The sequence below is a fragment of the Acanthochromis polyacanthus genome, chromosome 23 (genome assembly GCF_021347895.1).
Source record: "Acanthochromis polyacanthus isolate Apoly-LR-REF ecotype Palm Island chromosome 23, KAUST_Apoly_ChrSc, whole genome shotgun sequence".
Lineage (NCBI taxonomy): Eukaryota > Metazoa > Chordata > Actinopteri > Pomacentridae > Acanthochromis > Acanthochromis polyacanthus.
In genome coordinates, this window is record NC_067135.1 from 19,460,828 (window position 1) to 19,480,702 (window position 19,875).

General features: G+C 40.9%; 1 protein-coding gene across 1 annotated transcript; it reads left to right on the forward strand.

The window, feature by feature from the left end:
* The first annotated feature begins 1,078 nt into the window (after window positions 1-1,078).
* rce1a (Ras converting CAAX endopeptidase 1a) lies at window positions 1,079-19,460 on the forward strand. The gene is made up of 8 exons (XM_022210028.2): window positions 1,079-1,461; window positions 5,277-5,379; window positions 5,526-5,609; window positions 8,584-8,662; window positions 9,386-9,553; window positions 10,142-10,213; window positions 10,330-10,392; window positions 11,894-19,460. The coding sequence occupies exons 1-8, from the start codon at window positions 1,292-1,294 to the stop codon at window positions 12,121-12,123; spliced, it is 969 nt and encodes a 322-aa protein (XP_022065720.1). The 5' UTR covers window positions 1,079-1,291; the 3' UTR covers window positions 12,124-19,460.
* The last annotated feature ends 415 nt before the right edge of the window (window positions 19,461-19,875 follow it).

Genomic DNA, 19,875 nt, shown 5'->3' on the forward strand with positions numbered 1-19,875 from the left:
CCCCTGACCCTCTCTTCAAAATTTACAATTCCAAATTCACTTTAATATGATGCTGTGCGGCTGCACAGTGGGGTAGTGGTTAGCGCTTTTCCCTTGCAGCAAGAAGATCCCCGGTTCAAATCCCGACCTGGGCCTGGGATCTTTCTGCATGGAGTTTGCATGTTCTCCCTGTGCATGCGTGGGTTTTCTCCGGGTACTCCGGCTTCCTCCCACAGTCCAAAAATATGCTAAGGTTAATTGGCTACTCTAAATTGCCCGTAGGTGTGAATGTGAGTGTGATTGTTTGTCTGTATATAGCCCTGCGACAGACTGGCGACCTGTCCTGGGTGTCCCCTGCCTTCGGCCGAGTCAGCTCCAGCACCCCCCCCCCCCCCCCCCGCGACCCCAGTGAGGATAAAGCGGTGTATAGAGAATGGATGGATGGAAGATGCTGCATGCAGTACGCGGCAGAAGTCGCTAATCGATTTAATTGTGGTGAGTTGAGAAAAAAAAGATGTGCTTTTTCAATATTGCTGCATGTGAATGTATGTAAATATTTATAGGAGTTGAGGTGAAGGATGTGGATGCTACTTCAGTAAGAAAAATGAGGAGGCTATCATTTGATTTAGTGCTATTACACTTGGTAAAATGATCTATTTCGGTATTATGATTCATGCAGAGGAGCATATACACGGAGCTCTGCAACATCACAAACCAACTTTCTGTTATTTTGGTTATTTTACTTTCTCGTCATCGATTATCTACAGTTGTTTTAACATACCGTACAACATGTTGATGTTTAGTTTAGTCTTTATTTAAGGGACAATGTACAGAAACATTGAGCTCACATGAGTCAGAGATGTGCTGCACCAGATTATAGCTTAGTAGCTAGTTTCCATCTGCACGTATCAGCACACAAAGTCAATTAAGGTCCTTAATCATACATAAATTTAAATTCTACCTGTTACTCAGGTAGATTTACATAATAATAATAATTTGTGCCTCAACCGCAACATTTTAACTTGCATGGCAAAAGCCATGGAAAGTGAACATGCACCGAGCTCCTACAGAAGACCGCCAACAGGCGGCGGTAGAGCAGCAAAGTCGAAGTCGAAGAAGAAGCGTATGATGACGCACTTAGAAAGCGCCAGAGAATGTAGCTCTCGAGCTAGCCACATTAGCTTTCGATTTGGAAGGAGGTTTCTGAAAACTTCACACCTCGTGTCGGCGGATTTCTTTTATTTTTTTAGATGGTGCACCAGCCCTCCCGGTGCCCAACAGTTGTTTGGTTTCGTCTCAACCGGCAGTCGTTATGGCGGAGGACGATGAATTCTCACCAAACCTTATGACAGAGGAGATGAAACACAGCAGTGGCGACTTTGTGGCTCCTGATGGGTTATGCTGGATGTCAGTTCTGTCCTGTCTGCTGCTGGCTTGTTCTTATGTTGGCAGTTTATACGTGTGGAGGAGTGACCTGCCGAGGTGAGCCAAAAACAACTACAAACAGCTTCGCTGAGTATTAGGACTTTTTTCTTTCTTTTACTGTCAAACAAGGTAACTCTCTCTTCACTCCTACATCATTTGCAGATCTACAGATTTGTTGCTGTGCACTCAGTGGGCTTTTAAAGTCATAAGTAGCATGTCTGTTATAAAACAGAAAGCAGACACAGCGTTTTCGAGGCTGTGCTCCTTAAATAATATTTGACAGTTAGACTAACAGCACCACAGCGTGGCCATTGATGAGGCACTAACAGTTCAGACTCCTAAACTGGTGCTGGTAACTAGGCTGGACAGGAGGACAACAAGACTAGTATTTGATCAGTGATTTAAAAAAAAAAAACACTTAAATATTTTTTGCTTCATTCAAATGGCACAATGCCACAGATGACAATAAAATAAAAAATTCAAGAATCGGCTCTTGGCATGTTAGTGAAGATCATATCCAGGAGCTTCACTATCCATAACGTTACCCTTTGCTGTTTAAGAATGGCAAACAACTTGAGTTGGACTTGTCCGACAATTTGATTGTGTCCCTCAAAATATCAGCCAGTTTCCTCAACATTTTAAGTCAAAATTGACAACCTCATTAACTCTGTCACAAATGTGTCACACTATGTGATTGAAATGGTGGATACACTTGTTGACTTAGGATTTCAGGTCCATGACCCCACTTTTGCTCTGTCCATTATCATTTCCAGTAGAGTACACATTTGATCGTTTCATGATTGCACTCTAATAATGTGCCACTGCCTTAACAGAGTGCTTTTCAATTTGTAATCCCCATATGCAGTTTGTTCTGCAGAACAACTTACAGTGGTTTGAAGCACAACCGTAAATCACAATATTAAGAAAAGGAAGAGTCCTTCCAAGTTCCTACAGTCAGGTCAATAAATATTTGGACTTTGACACAATTTTCAGTATTTGGGCTGTGTGCAGAGTGTTGATGTGTTAATGTCCTCAGTATTTGCATAGTGTATGACTTCTCCATGATCCTGACAGGGACACAAGATTTTAAAAATATGATGGATATCAATAATGTTTCCATACGCACATTATGCTTAAGACTTAATATATAAAGTCTTACTATGTCCAGATTTACCTATATATCCTTACTTTGATATTTGGATTATTTCCATAGTGTCTCATGTCATTGTAGGTAGGTGGCTGTGGTGGAATCTCTCTCTCTCTTTTTTTTTTTTTTTTTTACTGTTGCTGCAGCTAAATTTCCAGCATTTTTTACTGTTTCAACTCAACTTCAGTTCAGTAATTTATTCATACCTCTGACTGTGTTGCTTTTAATGAACAATTCTGCTTCTTTGACACAGTTACACTCATAGCTGGAGGCAAACCAAAATTAATAGAGCCAGCTCATACCCAGCTTTGTGATACTGATTATCCAGGATGACTCATGTTTGGCTGAATGCAGCTACTTAACCCCAAGAGAGCCAGGTCCAGACCCCTCACCTAAGATTATGGTTTGTTAGGTAAACTAACTAGCTGTATTTGCTAGTTACACACGTGGACAAAATTGTTGGTACCCCTCAGTTAAAGAAGGAAAAACCCACAATTCTCACTGAAATCACTTGAAACTCACAAAAGTAACAATAAATAAAAATTTATTGAAAATTAAATAATCAAAATCAGCCATCACTTCTGAATTGTTGATTAACATAATTATTTAAAAAAACAAACTAATGAAACAGGCCTGGACAAAAATGATGGTACCTCTATAAAAGATTGAAAACTATTTGACCAGAGTGACATGATTAACTCAGGTGTGTCATTTAATTGACATCACAGGTGTTTCCAAACTCATAATCAGTCAGTCTGCCTATTTAAAGGGAGACAAGTAGTCACCCTGCTGTTTGGTGAAAAGGTGTGTACCACACTGAACATGGACAACAGAAAGCGAAGGAGAGAATTGTCCCAGGACATCTGAAAAAAAATTATAGACAAACATCTTAAAGGTAAAGGCTATAAGACCATCTCTAAACAGCTTGAAGTTCCTGTGACAACAGTGGCTCATATTATTCAGAAGTTCAAGACCCACGGGACAGTAGCCAACCTCCCTGGACGTGGCCGCAAGAGGAAAATTGATGACAAATTGAAGAGACGGATCGTTGGAATTGTATCCAAAGAGCCCAGAGCAACCTCCAAAGAAATTAAAGGTGAACTCAGTGTCAGATCGCACCATTCGTCGTTGTTTGAGCCAAAGTGGACTTCATGGGAGACGACCAAGGAGGACACCACTGCTGAAAAAACTCATAAAAAAGCGAGACTGGAATTTGCAAAAATGCATGTTGACAAGCCACAAAGCTTCTGGGAGAATGTCCTTTGGACAGATGAGACCAAACTGGAGCTTTTTGGTAAGGCACATCAACTCTATGTTCATAGACTCAAAAACCAAGCATACGAAGAAAAGAACACTGTCCCTACGGTGAAACATGGAGGAGGCTCAGTAATGTTTTGGGGCTGCTTTGCTGCATCTGGCACAGGGTGTCTTGAAAGTGTGCATGGTACGATGAAATCTGAAGACTATCAAGGCATTCTGGAGAGAAATGTGCTGCCGAGTGTCAGAAAGCTTGGTCTCAGTCGCAGGTCATGGGTCTTCCAACAGGACAACGATCCAAAACACACAGCCAAAAACACCCAAGAATGGCTGAGAGAAAAGCGTTGGACTATTCTAAAGTGGCCTTCTATGAGCCCAGATCTGAATCCCATTGAACATATGTGGAAGGAGCTGAAACATGCCATTTGGAGAAGACACCCATCAAACCTGAGACAACTGGAGCTGTTTGCTCATGAGGAGTGGGCCAAAATACCTGTTGACAGCTGCAGAATGCTCATTGACAAATACAGAAATCGTTTAATTGCAGTGATTGCCTCAAAAGGTTGTGCAACAAAATATTAAGTTATGGGTACCATCATTTTTGTCCAGCCCTATTTCATTAGTTTGTTTTTTAAAATAATTATGTTAATCAACAATTCAAAAGTGATGGCTGATTTTGATTATTTAATTTTCAATAAATTTTTATTTATTGTTACTTTTGTGAGTTTCAAGTGATTTCAGTGAGAATTGTGGGTTTTTCCTTCTTTAACTGAGGGGTACCAACAATTTTGTCCACGTGTGTATATTACAAGCTGTATATGCTCAGTCAGTATGTGGGATTTTCTGTGTGTTGTGCCACTGCTCATTTTTTTCCCTGACTGTCGTAGGTCACATATATTTCACAAGTAATTTCTTCTGATGTTAGCAGAAGTGTTACTTATTTTAGGTGACCTTGTTCACTGTCACACTGTCAGGGCTTACTGTGCCACACCTAAATAGAACATAACAATTGTTCGTTATGTTAGTAACACATTTGCTTTTCTTGGCAATGTACAATTAGACACTTTTCACATTTGTTCCAATAATACCAAGCACATTACATAGTTCTGTTTTGCTAAACTGAAGTTTGAAAGATAAAACCGATGTCTACAAATAGCATGTAAGCTTATGGGAGTTATAGGCCAGGGTATTTATTGACTGTGCCAGGCAACCTGCAAAGATCTCTGGAAGTTACTGATCCACATGAAGAAATAGTGTTCAAGGACTGATCAAATGAACTGGAAATAGATAAAAGAGAAACCATAAGACATTAAAACAGTGTGATTTTTGAATCGAGTTTGGTGTAATATTTTGGGGACTGGTTTAGTACCTGCCTGCTTTATGTGGCTGCTACCCAGCTAATCATGTTTGTTTGACTTGTGTGCTTGTGATGGCGCTTCGTTCATTGTCCCCTCGCCTCCACCCTCAGGGACCACCCTGCTGTGATAAAGAGACGCTTCACTAGCGTGCTAATTGTGTCGGGCCTGTCGCCTCTCTTTGTGTGGGCATGGAGAGAATTTACCGGTGTCAGGGTGAGTTTACAACTCAGAAGTCACTGACTGCTCTGTGTCTCTGTTCTGCTGCAGAACCTCAGGATTAAAGGAGATTATTTTCAGATGTTTGCAATGATGAGTCACATGATCCTGATGTTTGACTTAAGTTTGTGTGTGTCCGCCAGACTGGCCCATCGCTCCTTGCTCTCATGGGGATACGATTTGAAGGCCTCATTCCTGCCATTGCACTTCCACTACTGCTCACTATGGTAAGAGACACACCTACCTTCATCATGATTTTGTCTATGCATATATATATATTACCATTCAAAAATTTGGGGTCTCTTTGAAATGTCCTTATTTTTGAAAGAAAAGCAGTTATTTTCAATGAAGATAACATTATAATAATCAGAAATATGATCTAGACATTGCTAGTGATGTAAATGACTATTCTAGCTGGAAATGGCTGATTTTTTAATGGAATATCTCCATAGGGGTACAGAGGAACATTTCCAGCAACCATCACTCCTGTGTTCTAATGCTACATTGTGTTAGCTAATGCTGTTGAAAGGCTCATTGATGATTAGAAAACCCTTATGCAATTATGTTAGCTAGGGCTGGCTCGAATAGTGGTTTCTGGCCTCCGAATATTTGGGCCCTATTAAAGACGAATATCCGGATATTCGTTCCGCCCCGTAACGTCTGACCGGGGGGGCGGCGGAGACGGCCCAAATATTCGGATCCGTTCGTGTGGTTCGTGTGGCGACGCGGCGGCGGAGACGGCCCGAATAGTCGGATCCGTTCGTCTGGTCTCCTGGGTCCACATTTTGCCCTCGTTTAGTCTTTAGTTAAACTGAAGAATTCCCAAACACCGGTCTTCAGCATCTTGTCTTGCGTTTATGCAACGAAGTGAAGCGTGGCTTCAGAGTCGGCAGCCACCCGGCCATTCTGGTGGTGTTTACAAACACGAATGGATCCGAAATGAGCCGAAGAACACGGCGGGATGAGCCGAAGTGGGCCGAAGGCACAGGGAAGAGACGAGCTCGGATACCAAAATTAATATCCGGATAGCGCCGTAGCAAACGAATATTCGGGATATTCTGGTCGAGCCCTAATGTTAGCACATGAATAAAAGTGTGAGTTTTTATGGAAAACATGAAATTGCCTGGGTGACCCCCAAACTTCTCAACAGTAGTGTATGTATGTAAAAATTTAAAAAAATGTACGTGTGTGAAGAGTAGTTTAAAACACAGCCACATCGTCTAAAGCTCTTCCTTTAGCAACTTCACAGTAATGGTTAGCATGCTTCTGGGATCTTTGCCCATTATCTGTGTGTATTTCATAATCTAATCTCTCTAGAGTGACAGTGTTAAAGTTTATTGAAAGAGCAGCAGTGTAAATGGAACAAAAATGTAAGAAGAAATCGGTTATGTACGCATAAAGGGAAAAGTGAATATTTACAGTACAATTCAAAAGCTTTAGTCTGCCCTCCAACTTATCCTAAACCCTCTCAGCTGGGTTTAGGTCAGTGATTGTGGAGGTCAGGTCATGTGGTGCAGCACTCCGTTGCTTTGCTTCCTGATAAAACAGCCCTTGCAGTACCTGGAGGCATGTTTGACTTGTTGTCCTACTGAAAAACTAATCATGGTATCACAAGCTGGAACCGAAGCTTTCCCACGTGTGCTCATTAGACCAAAGTTCAGGTTTTCTCTCATCACATTCCATTATTGGTTTAAACAGTTTTATTCTTTTTTGTTGCTCTCAGTTGTTGTTTCTTTGCTGTAGTTGTACCATAAAGGCCTGATTCACAGTCTTCTCTAACAGTTCATGTTGAGATGTCCCTACTGTTTCACCTCTGGCAAGCACTGATGTAGGCTCTTATCTCAGCTTAATTATGTTTTTCTGCGGCTCCTAACTTTAATGAAGTTCTCCTGGCTGATTGCTGTAGAGCAACTCTACCTCTGCACCACAAAACTGATCATCTCAAATGTATTAAGAGGGCAATAAATTCTGCCACTTAACTTTTGAGAAGGCTGACATGGTAACTAGAAATCCGGTGATAAACTCAGGAAGCTAACAAACTGTCATCGAGGCAAGCAGTGGGTACTTGGAGGATTATAAAATATGAAACCCGTTTTGCTGCAACACTTAGTTCCTCACTACATAATTCCATGTGTAATTATGTGTAAGTATTATTAATTCTAGAAAGTGGTACAAATATAGAAAAAACATTCAGTGAGTAGGTGAGTTTTTCAGTTTCTTCAATAACTCCAGCTGGACTTGTACTACAGTAGTATTAAATTTCTTACAGATTTTGAACTTAGGTTACATCATGCACATAAGGGAAAACCTTCAAAGAGATGCACACACTACAAGATTAGAAAATAATGATGCAGCACACACTAGGGGATATTTTTGAGATGATCATCCCAGAGGGAGTAATCAGGCACCACTCAATAATCTCAGGGGGATGCAGATGTAAACAAAAGGGAGGGGCAACAACTTACTGTAGTACTAATGCCAAATACTTATAATATAAACAAAGACATCTCAATCAAAAAGGGGAAACAATTTTGGATGAGAACATGCTTTGGAAGATATGGTCAACATGGTTTGTTTATTCTTCAGCGAGGACTAGAGGTGAAATTTTAATCAGTTTTATTGTCTGTTGCTAATGTTAGCTGTAAGGGCAGGAGTATTTACTGTTGCTTGGCAACACTGTCTGCCGCTTCGGGCCATGGCATGATATTTAACCATCCCATTACGTCTAATAATAATCCTGATGCTGTTCTGCTGATAAGTCTGCAAGCAGTTCAGGAGGTTAAGTTTGGATCTAAAAATGATATTAGATAATCTGGACCACACATCAGGTTAGTTCAAGATGCAGGACCAGATCTCTTGTCCAATTTTTCCGAAGGGTCTAAAAGGTTTAAATATGCCCAGAATGTCTCTAGTGTGAGCTCTGCCTAAAGCATATCGATGAGCTTATGACAAACAGTTGGGCCTTTAATGCTTTATGAATTTATTGTCAAAAAGTAATGTGCCGTCTCTTCGCTGTTTGTCATGTTGAGTGAGTTAAACCTGCCCAGGAATGACGGTGGGTGGAGATTTGGTCAACGGCATGGAATAAGGAATAAACATTGACTTCCATAGCGATTGCATAATGTCCTAAATAGTCCTGGATCAAATCCCAGTTTCTGTCTAAACTTAGAAACTGTGTTTGTGTGTGGGTCTGTGCTGCAGGTCCTGTTTTTGGGCCCCCTCATGCAGTTGGCCATGGACTGTCCCTGGAGCTTCACAGATGGGATCCGAGTGGCCTTCGGTGAGCAAGTCAATCATGTTTTTTAAGGGATTTTAGAGTTGTTTCAAGTTTATTCAAAACATAGGTTTGCTTTTGACACATTTAAATTGGTTAACATTTAGGTGTTCTCCCTAACTAAACATCTATCTCATGCTTAAAGGCATTATGGAGGAAGTTTTTTTTTTGTTTAATTTGTCTGATTCACATAAAATGAATATACTGACCTTTAGTGGACTTGTATGTATGGTCTCTAAAAGAATAAAAAAAAATAACTGTAGACATGGCAGGACCTGAAAAACATCAGCCAATCAACGCGCGCGGACCGAGGCGTTTGGTTTGCTCCCTTTCCTGTCAATCAAAAATCTTCCGGCTCAGGCCTAGTTACGTAGATTCCGTACGCCTTGGACTTAGTGTTTTCTGTATGTGTTGCTTTGGTATAGCTTCGTAGTTAGCTGTTGACTTGTTTTGCTCATCTTTTTCTACATAATGGCAGATAAAGATCCAGGGGGACCCAGCCGTAAAAGACAACTTCCCGAGTCCTACGCAAGTTTCTGGAGGATGGCGTTTCTTCGTAAATGTTAAGAGGGGGGAGGTTAGAGGGGGGTGAGGGAGAGGTTGTATGTGCGCATGCACATGCTACGTTCAAAGTCGTAGGAAATTAAATCTCCTCTAATGCCTTTTAAGTCAAAAATCTGCTCCAAAAAAGTCAGGACATAACCTCCCTGTGTGTGTGTCCTCCTGCAGACCCGTGGTTCTGGATGTTGTGTCTCAGCGACATGCGATGGTTGAGGAATCAGGTGGTTGCGCCGCTAACAGAGGAGCTGGTGTTCCGGGCCTGCATGCTGCCCATGTTGGTGCCCTGTGCTGGTCCTTCCACTGCCATTTTCACTTGCCCCCTTTTTTTTGGAGTAGGTGAGTTCCAGTTTTAGCAGCTTCTCTCTCATCCACTTTGTTTCCCTCCTCGAGTCTGGTTTTGATGGAGGCCGGTTCCTGCTAAAAGGAAGTTTTCGTAGCCACTGTTAGGTCTTTGCTTTACTCTGTAAAGCGCTGTATTATGATGTATGATTTGGTGCAATATAAATACACTGTGTCCCAAAAGTTCGTTCTCCTCAAAGACTGAATATAAAACACAGCAGTTTAATTTCCAAAATGTCAGCTAAATGTGTACATCACTGTGTAGCCTGTTCAAGGTGCCGTCAGACAATTAGTTTGGCTAACTTGATAGCAGGAGAAAAATGTTGAGTATTAGATGAGGTGGGTGCATCCTATTCACAACATGATGAAACAGCCACGAATCTACTGCACCTCAATGTGGCTTGCGATATAATCAAGTATTTCTCATTTTTGAATGCTTTGTTTTCAAATTTAGAACTTTATTTAGACAGCAGCAGATACATCATTGATGTAAACCTTTGCCACATCCAAAATATCTGCTACTGATGTGTTTATTCCACCACTCAAACATGTATTTCTGGGTCTCTGCTGTGGCCTCTCTTTTAGCTCACTTTCACCATGTGATCGAGCTGCTGAGGTTCAGACAGGGCACACTGTCAGGGATCTTCCTCTCTGCAGGTAAGAACTGCTGTGCTCAGTAACGCCATCCTCTCACAGAGGAGACTGCATCCACCGTAGCTGCATCTCACAGTTGTAGGAAATGATAACGAATGTCTTGTTCTGGTTTGCAACAGTGTTTCAGTTCTCCTACACAGCAGTATTTGGGGCTTATACTGCTTTCATCTTCATCAGAACAGGTGAGAACCGTTCAGTTACACTTCACACTGAGAGATGCCATTCTACATTTTCTTTGTTTAAACCCTGCAGGCCTGTCAACAACTTAGAACACTAATATACTGATGTTTGAATGTGATTGTTTTCACACACATCAGTCATCATTTGGATTAGATGAGATTTTTCATTTATCTGTGTTTAAATTGTAAAACGTGTTCTGTACACACTTATATATTATGTGATGATCAGCTTTGTTTCGTCTGTCTGTTAGGAACATTACTCAAAAACAGACGAAGAGATTTGGATCAAATTTTCAGGGAAGGTCAGAAATGACAGAAGAACCAAGTGATTAGATTTTGGCAGTGATGCAGCTTATAGTCTGGATCCACAGATTTGTTGAAGTTGTCTTGGAAACACCCCCACAATTTGATCAGTTGTTCCTTGTATCATTTCCGGCAGATTCTTTTGGCATTTAAAATTAAGACAACACTGCATATATCGCTTTTGTACCTCTATACCCTGGTTAATCAGTCATGATTAATTACAAAGCCTCGAATTAGATAGATTCATATTTTTAATCATGTCCTACCACTAATATTTATCTTACTTGGTTAATGTCATTTTTGCTCCTGGACCTCATATGTTACATAATGTTAGCTGGAAATCAATAATTTGCGAATGTCTATTTAACTTGTAAGATCTATTTATCTATTTATCTTAAGCTAATAACTTTTCTCCGGTAAGTCGCTGCTCTATTTTCCAAGACGACACTCCTCTGAGTCTCTGACCTGCTGCCTGGATGCTGGACGTGACATGGAGCCGTGTTCTCACGAGTAATGTCGTATTAACCTGACATATCAAAGAGTAGATACAGAGCAAGATAATTATCCATAGTTTACCTTAGCACTCATGAGTACCCGACACAATGCAGGACTCTGCTGTGAAGGCGGAGACGTGCGGCGGTGGTGTATTTGCGACAATAAAAAAAGAGAAAGAAATTTGAAGGAGCGACGGCTAGGATTTCGGAATGGTGGCCCGCCGCTGCTGAATAAATGTAGAGCAAACACTGGGATCCGAAGATCAGCAGGACTCCGAATGAATACCCGCAGGCCGGCGAGTGTCGGAGATTGACGGCTGGGATGGATATTTTGACAGACAAAAAATTAAGACGTTTTATTTTGATGTTACAAGATCACCATAATCTTCAAATTTAGAATAAAATTTTTAAAACTAACAATCTAAAATGAAAGTTACAGGGAGCCACAACAGAGGGAACCACGGGTTGCCGACCCCTGATCCAGACTATAAGTAGCATCACTGCCAAAATCTAATCACTTGTTCCTTGTGTCATTTCTGACCTTCCCTGAGAACTTCATCCAAATCCGTTTTTGAGTAATCAGACAGACAGACACAGACACGCTGCTGATCATCACATCATTTCACTGCGTTCCTTGGCAGAGTAAATATGAACATACTGAACATCCACTACCAGTTGTTATGAACGCCATGTTTGCTGTGTTGCAGGTCACTTGGTGGGTCCGGTCCTTTGCCACTCCTTCTGTAACTACATGGGTTTCCCCGCCATCAGCACCGCCTTGGAGCACCCTCACCGCCACACTGTCCTCTCCTCCTACCTGCTGGGAGTCATCCTCTTTTTCCTCTGCCTCTTCCCTTTCACCGACCCTGCCTACTATGGCCTTCCCACACCGGTGTGCACCCTCACCTCCTCCCCTAGCTCCCTCTGCCTCTCTTGATCCCTGCTCCACTCTCACTCACTTCTCTGCTATTGTCGTGTCACCTTGTGTTGATGAAGCAGATGAGCGTGTTTTTTGTTTTTTTTAATGGAAGTTAGCGATCAGGTTCAGTCTAGTTTCGGCTGACAGCACTGACAGCCATGTGGGCTACATTGCCATGGAGAGATGAGGAACTCTGTACCCATTTTCTATGGCCTGTGGACCTTTTATATGTCAACATTTATAAGACGTCAATCACTTTATAGCTGGTGCTTAACGATATGAGTTCATGTTGCTGAGAGTGAACCCAAGACCGTCCAATTTCAATCACAGCTTCTTTGTCCTACTCTTACCCTGATATGTGATGCTGGTAGTGTTGACACAACACTGAAGAACAAATCCTCCTCAGATCCTCTTAATGCTGGTAGATCTCATCCATTTGTGATGAAGCAGTGATGTACCTTTTTGGTGTACTCATTTTCCACTCCGTCTGCTGCATCTTTTTAAGGATGATTCTGGCTTACAGTATCTTATACCTTATTTTCTTAGATGTGGTGTTCATTTCTCCCCTTAACAATAAGATGACAGGGAAATCATGTGGAAGCAAGTAACATCAAAAAATACTTTTAAAAGTACAGCACGATAGGTTTTAAACAAAGTACCAGGTAAAACAACTGTGTGTAATAAAACAAATTTTTTTTGTAAACATTCACCGCTTTGTGCTTCGGCTTCCAATCCTTGTATCTCTATGTAACCAGTAATTTTAATTTTAATCAAAAAATCTCTTTTAATCCATCAAAAAATAGATTGCAATTTCAAAGAACCCACAGTTGTGACATGGAACTAGTTTCTAGTTCTTCATCCAAGAAAAAGTTCAAAAGTCCAAAACATTTGGTTTGCAAAAATCTGAAACAGAAACGCAAAGTAAAATTTTCTTCAGAACTGTCACACTTTAAGACACAAATGGTTTAGTGTACCATAAACATCCTCTGAAAACATTCAGACTGTCAGAAATTTAGGAATATATGAACCAAAATGAACCAAACAATCAGTAGACCATTTTTGAATAAATATTAGCGAAAGGAAAACCTCCAAGCGCAAGCAAACAAACAACAAAATGCAGACATTTTTGTGACATTGACAAAGAAGAAAACTATGCAGAACTGCATTTTTAGAAGATACGGGCCGGCAACATGTATGACACAAGCTGATGGCATGATTCTGCTTTTAGAAACTTCTTTAAATTTGAATTAATGTGCAAACCAACCGACTTAAAGCCTCTGCCGATCAGGACTGTTCCCCTGGCAACAGACCTCTGACAGTAGGGTCACACCATAGTTAACTTAGAGCACCCCACATGTTAAATAATGTCAGACCATAACTGTTTTGTCCCTATAGTGGCTCAGGTTTTTACACTATTTCTTCCAACTCCAACATGTCGACTGTGAACTGACTGTTCACTAAGCATCTAATGTACTTTTGTTCAGATGTTCCTACTTGTTTAATCTGCAAGTAGTCATAATTGTCTGGCTCATTTCGTTGACTTGTTTCAGGTGTAGCTTGTTGTTTACCTGAATTGGACAGTCCAACAGGATTTACAGTTTTAACCTCTCACAGACGTAGCGTGTACAGTGTTGGGGTATGTGGTGGATGATGATTAACAGAGAAACCAAAAACATTTGTGGGTCATTCAAGAAAGGCCTGCACTCACTGTTTTCTCTGTAAGCTGCTAGGAGACTGTAGCAAAACACTGGTGATGTCTTAAAATATGTCATCCTAGTTTGAAGCCACAGGATACAGTGCTGTTGTACTGTTCTGCACTGACGCATGTCAAGTTATAGCGGCTCTTTCTGGCTACCGTTGTCCTATAACCTAGGAAGGATATCAGCATTGGCCCTAAAAATCGAGCATAGACTCTATATGTTACAGACATTTCAATGCTCAATTTAAATTTTCACCAATTTAAGTGCTTTAGATAATCTTGCTCTAGCATGTTTACAGTTGACTGACTGACTGCATATACACTACCATTTAAAAGTTTGTGGTCACCCAGACTGTTTCATGTTTTCCATGAAAACTCACACTTTTTTAATGTGCTCACATAACTGCACAACGGTTTTCTAATCATCCAGACTGTATTTCTGATTCATTTAATGTTATCTTCATTGAAAAGAACTGCATTTCTTTCAAAAATAAGGACATTTCTAAGTGATCCCAAACTTTCGAATGGTAGTCTGTTTTTGCTAATTTCGTTGTGATGATGTCCGAAACTACTAAAAGGGCACTCAGATCACACAGACCTTCCCCAATTCTCCATACCTCCTTGGCAGAGGTATTAATCCCAGAGCTGTGGATGTTTAGCCTAGCCGTGCTAGACCCATGCTCTGAAGACACAAGGGTCTAGGCACGCTCGACAGGGAGGGAGGCGGGCTAAAAGGTTGTCTATCAAATCACTCTGCAGCAATTGGGTAGGTATACAACCAATCAGCGCAACGAATAGGCTCCTAGAACACCGGAAATCAGAGGATGCGGGAGTTCGGTGAAGCCTTATTTATACAGTCAATGGGTGAAACTCAAGTATATTACAGACATGTTAACAGAAAGATTATTCAGAGTCGGTGCTAATGGAGCTCAACGACTGTTGTCGTTTTTGTTGTCGACCCTGGCAGAGAATTAAATTCGTTGTCGTGTGTTGTCTAGCGCAGCTAGGCTAGTTGTTTCCGGTTGTTTCTGTCAGAATCGTCGCGCCTCTGTCGTCACTTAGTTACACCTGCCTTCTGACTCTACACTTCATGGTGATTCGTCCGGCCAGTTTTAGGAGAATCCAACCTCGAGCCTTATGGAGGGTAACTAGACCCACCCTGGCAGAGAATTAAATTCGTTGCCGTGGGTTGTCTAGCACGGCTAGGCTAGTGGATGTTTGCTTCCTGATAGCTCTTGAAAGCTTACCAGGTTAAATTGAGACCATTTTGTTGTGTAAAGCTGTGGGGAGTTGGTGGCACGATTGGTTTTTATCAAGTATATCTTTATTTGCATCGGGACAATAAGCTAGCCATTGGTTTGGACTTTAAATTTAGTGATACCGGTTAGATCTCAAAGAAGATGAGTCCTGCACTTGGTTCACAGTTTTTGGACTGTACTGAGTTGCGATAAACCAGATTTATCCTTGAATACCTTTAGTGTCTCCTGAGGAAGGCATGGAAAGCTTTTCCACTGAAGAAAGTAAGAAAACTTAGTATATCTAATGGCTGACTGTGTTCTGCTCTTTAGTGGCTCATGGAGTTGTTGCTTTCTTTGACTCTCCTGTCTGGAATTCCTCTCTATAAGACTGTTCAAGGGCAAATAGCCCTGCTGTAGCTACACTGGAGAATAGGAGCATTTGTGTGAGGCCTTGTTGTGATGGTGACATAGGAAAATACACCGTTATACAAAATAGTCCCTGGAATGTGATCTACAGGCTTGTTTTTAGCGGCTAGAATTCATCTTTATCTGCGTTCAGACACCAGAACTAATTAAAAACATGATGCAGAGATTTATTGTGCTTGAATGTGCCAGTGTTTAGTCAAGCCCCTCTGTTCTGTTATTCTAACAGCAAATGAACACGTCGGCTTCATGTGTTGTGGCCGGGCTAGCTAACCGCGATGTCACCCGTTGCCGAGAAAATTAAGCCCGGATTTTACTATTTCCTGGTCTCCATTTTGGATTTTTTGGAGCCAGTGACGTAAAAAGCGTCATCAAACAGGCTGGACCGGAGAGCAACTAGGGGCAGGACCAGTCTATAGGCAGGCCAGACTGAAGCCAGACTGCTGAAAGCCTCGCCCTAAAGGATCTGTCAATCATTCCAGACAAGACTGTCTATCAAGTATAGCCACGTCCCCTGGCTCTGCCAACTTTAACGATTTATTTAAAATTCAGTATTGATTTATTTTAAGATCGGCCACCTGATCTCTAATTTTGACCATGAAAACTAACGGGGAAAAAAATCCTGAGCTGTAGAAAATCAGTCTATCAAATTTTATTTTTTCCGGTGATGAATTGGGGTCTATGGAGCAAAAGCTTTTTGGAGCCAACCCTCGCGGACGGCGTGATATTGCAGGTTTTTGACACTTCCGGGTGGGCTTCATTTTTGGAGCCAGATGCTACGTCCATCTTTATATACAGTCTATGGTTGTGGCACACCCAGGTCAGTTTTCTGTGTCAGCAACACTTCCATCATGGCACAAATCTGAACTCCACCCAGTAACAATAACGGAAAGGCGTGGACAAGCGATGCTACTCTGTACTTTTTATCATATGAGACAGATGATGAAGATTGATGAAGCCAGCAATGTTACAGATTCCATGTCTGAAGTATAGAAGTATATCAAAGGTTATTTAGAGTGTATACCTCGGCAAATGGGTGATTGGGGAACTTAGGGGGCAGGCACTGTTGCTAATGCCTGAAATATACAGTTTAAGCACGCATATGGCAAACTAATTCCACATAAAGTTGTGCTGTTACATCGTTGTGACAAAGACTAGTAACAAGCCCAAAGCAGACGCAGCATCCATTGTGCTACTGCTCTGTCTTTGGTTTCTGTCCGTGCACGGAACATTTTTCAGAGATTGTTTTATGTTGTTACCCTCAGTTGCTCATTGTTTTTCATTCCATTCTCAAACTCTCGCCACAGGATCATGCAGTTTCTAAACCTGTTTAAATATGGTTCTATGATGTCCTCGGCTGTGTGTCTAAAGACTGAGCAGATTTCTTCCTGCCTAGTGCTGCCATCCTATTTAGCTACTTGTATCGCTACGAATTGAAGGGAGCAGAATACCCCAGCAGTCTGGCATAATTTGAAGTAGAAAATCAGGATGCTTGAGTACAGCTTTTCTACAAGCAAAGACTAGATAAGTCGATGTTGAAATTTTACGACCAGCAAATAACTTCAGTCGCTCCTGCACAGCAATGCTATAATTTGTAGTAGTCATGTTTAACTATGAAGTACCATCAGAAAGGTGCGTTGTGGTGAGATTCATTTATTTTCTCCTTTCCAGTTAAGTGATGTAGACAATCTGGCTGAAATGTGGACTTTAAGAATGACTTCTTTGTGATCAAATGCCATCATAATTAAGTAGAGATGATGAAAAGTAACAGAATGAAAACTGTTTCTTCAGTGAGGGGGCTCAGTTATAGCAGATTGCACTTGATGTCTGCGCTGTCTTGTATTGTTCCAGCACTCTGGAGTGACATCAGGGTGCATCACTGACTTTTTTTTTTGTTGTGAAAAATGTGACTCTATTTTTTTGCTATTGAGTGATTGGCACAACCGCCTGGTGTCCTGGCTGTGAAACAACTGGACAGTCAAACTAAATACCTATTTCTTTATCTTCACGAGCTAAAGTTATGTACAGCTGAGGTGGCTCTGGGGGTGACAGAAAGAAGATGAAATGGCCGAAAGACTCTATAAGCTATATTCGTACTGTGAAGAAAATGTGGGCTGCTTGGCTCTTTAGCAATAAATCCTATGTACGGGGAAGGTTTGGATTTATTTTTGATTCACTGGATGAAATGGGGCCATATTTGTATATAGATTGTTTGGGTCGGTGAAGTGATTCTTGAAGAGTTTACAAATCATTGGCAGATATTTTCGTGTATTTTAGCAAGCGTTGTGCTGTACCTCCCTCAAGTGCCTAGCAGAGGGCGCCAGAGTATCCTGAAAGAGGCAGAGCTGCTGTGGAGTGAACTGATGGCATCTTTATTTTATTCTGTTTAGCAGCCTGTCTGACATCAGTCATCTGTCACTGGAAAACCATTTCACTCTAACTTATTTTGCTTCTACACAATTATGCCCCATTAGAGGAGACTGATGTACAGCAGAGGAGCGCTGTGGTTCAACTCTGACTGATGTTAATTTCCTATTGAACAGTTTGAGAGCAGTCTTGTGTCCATGTCAACCTCTTATAACTTCTCTGCTTGCTGCTCTTAAATCAAAACAGCTGCGTTTAGTCTTGAGGCTTGTTGTCTGAGTTTCTTTCGCCTCCAACATGACTTCAACTCTACTGCACCTTTTTATTCACATATCAAGGGAAGGACTTTGAAATTTCCTATACAGAAATGATCATACCTGTATTCCCAACCTCTTTAAAGCCACTATGCCAAGATAGAAAATTGGCCAGTTCCTCTAAAGATTTTATTTATACTGATTTGTGTAGAGAGTCAAGAAGGAATTTTCAAATTCTGCACATAGTGGCTTAATTGAAAGGCCTCTGAGACAAAAGGTTTAGATCCATTTCTCCCAAACTGCGTAGATATTGCTGTAAAATACACTGCCGTTCAAAAAATTTGGGGCCATCCAGACAATTTCATGTTTTCCGTGAAAACTCAAGCTTTTATTCATGTGCTGACAGAATTGCACAATGGTTTTCTAATCATCAGTTAGCCTTTCAACACCATTAGCTAACACAATGCAGCATTAGAACACAGGAGTGATGGTTGCTGGAAATGTTCCTCTGTGCCCCTATGGAGATAGTCCATTAAAAATCAGCCAGTTCCAGCTAGAATTGTCACTTAATTTTGAACATTAACAATGTCTAGACTGTATTTCTGATTCAGTTAATATTCATTGGAAAAAAAATTCTTTTCTTTAAGATTTAAGGACATTTCTAAGTGACCCCAAACTTTTGAACGGTAGTGTACATCTTGTCAGGCTTCATACTAGCTGCTGGTAGTGCTGATGGCAGCTCATTTAAACATCTAAGCTGTTCCTTTTACTTTCTCTTAAAGCAAGTTAACAGTAATGTATGATGGTGATGTTTCAACCCTGGTTTTACAGTCAAACGACACACTTGTGTGGTATTTCTGTCACTGAATCGCATGTCAAGATGTGTCGGAATGTTTGAAAGACTGAACTAGTTTTACTTTTTTACTGCTATATAAAGAAAACCACTTCCTCAGCCAATAATCCCACATGAATATTTGCTACTGAAGATGCCGAACCTGCACGTGTAACAATATGCAGAGAGCAGCATCGGCAGAGTCTATTTTTGCAAAGCTTAAGCAGCGCCGTTATTTTCATATGAAACACCCAGAGGAGGATGAATTTCAAATGCACATTTTCAGAACTTGTTAAATACGAGACAGCTGGTGAAACACAACTCCACAGATGTTTATAGTGAGCACTCTATTTTGCAATCAGATCTATTTTGGTGACCGGAACAGAGCGTATAGGTATGTGCATGTATTTTATGCCCGCTGTGTCCCACTTGTTGCACAGTTCAAGTTAGACTTCAGAACCATGTTTTAGAATGACAATCTTTTACAGGAACTTTGGAATCACTGCATAATATCTATTTGTAAATAAAGAATGTCATTTTATATATCTGCCAGTGTGTTTGCTTTTGTTTCTGCCGCCTAAACATTATGGCACATTAGTTTTGTCATTGTTTGTCTCTTTATGTAACAGTTGAACCATTTTGCCCCTATTTGATGGATTTTTCCATAAACTGCATATTTTGTCATAGAAATCAATCAATCAAAATGTATTCATAGAGCACTTTACAACACTCGAGGTGACCAAAGTGCTTTCCAGTTAAAATCAAACAGTAAAATTAGAATAAAAGCAAATTAAAAGAAAGCAACAATAGAACATGTGCCAAGAAAATGAAATAAAATAAGATAAAATGTCACCGCATTACTGAGTATTAAAAGCCAGTCTGAAAGGTGTACTGGCTTATGTGGATCCTGCGTTTTTAACAAGGTAAATACTACTTTTTAATTTTATGTAGGAGCAAATA

Bases quoted from the DNA above. Each gene is read 5' to 3' on its own strand.
- rce1a (XM_022210028.2), top strand. From the start codon at position 1,292: ATGGCGGAGGACGATGAATTCTCACCAAACCTTATGACAGAGGAGATG. The intron at 1,462-5,276 runs GTGAGCCAAAAA...CTCCACCCTCAG, and splicing joins TGGAGGAGTGACCTGCCGAG to GGACCACCCTGCTGTGATAA. The intron at 5,610-8,583 runs GTAAGAGACACA...TCTGTGCTGCAG, and splicing joins TTCCACTACTGCTCACTATG to GTCCTGTTTTTGGGCCCCCT.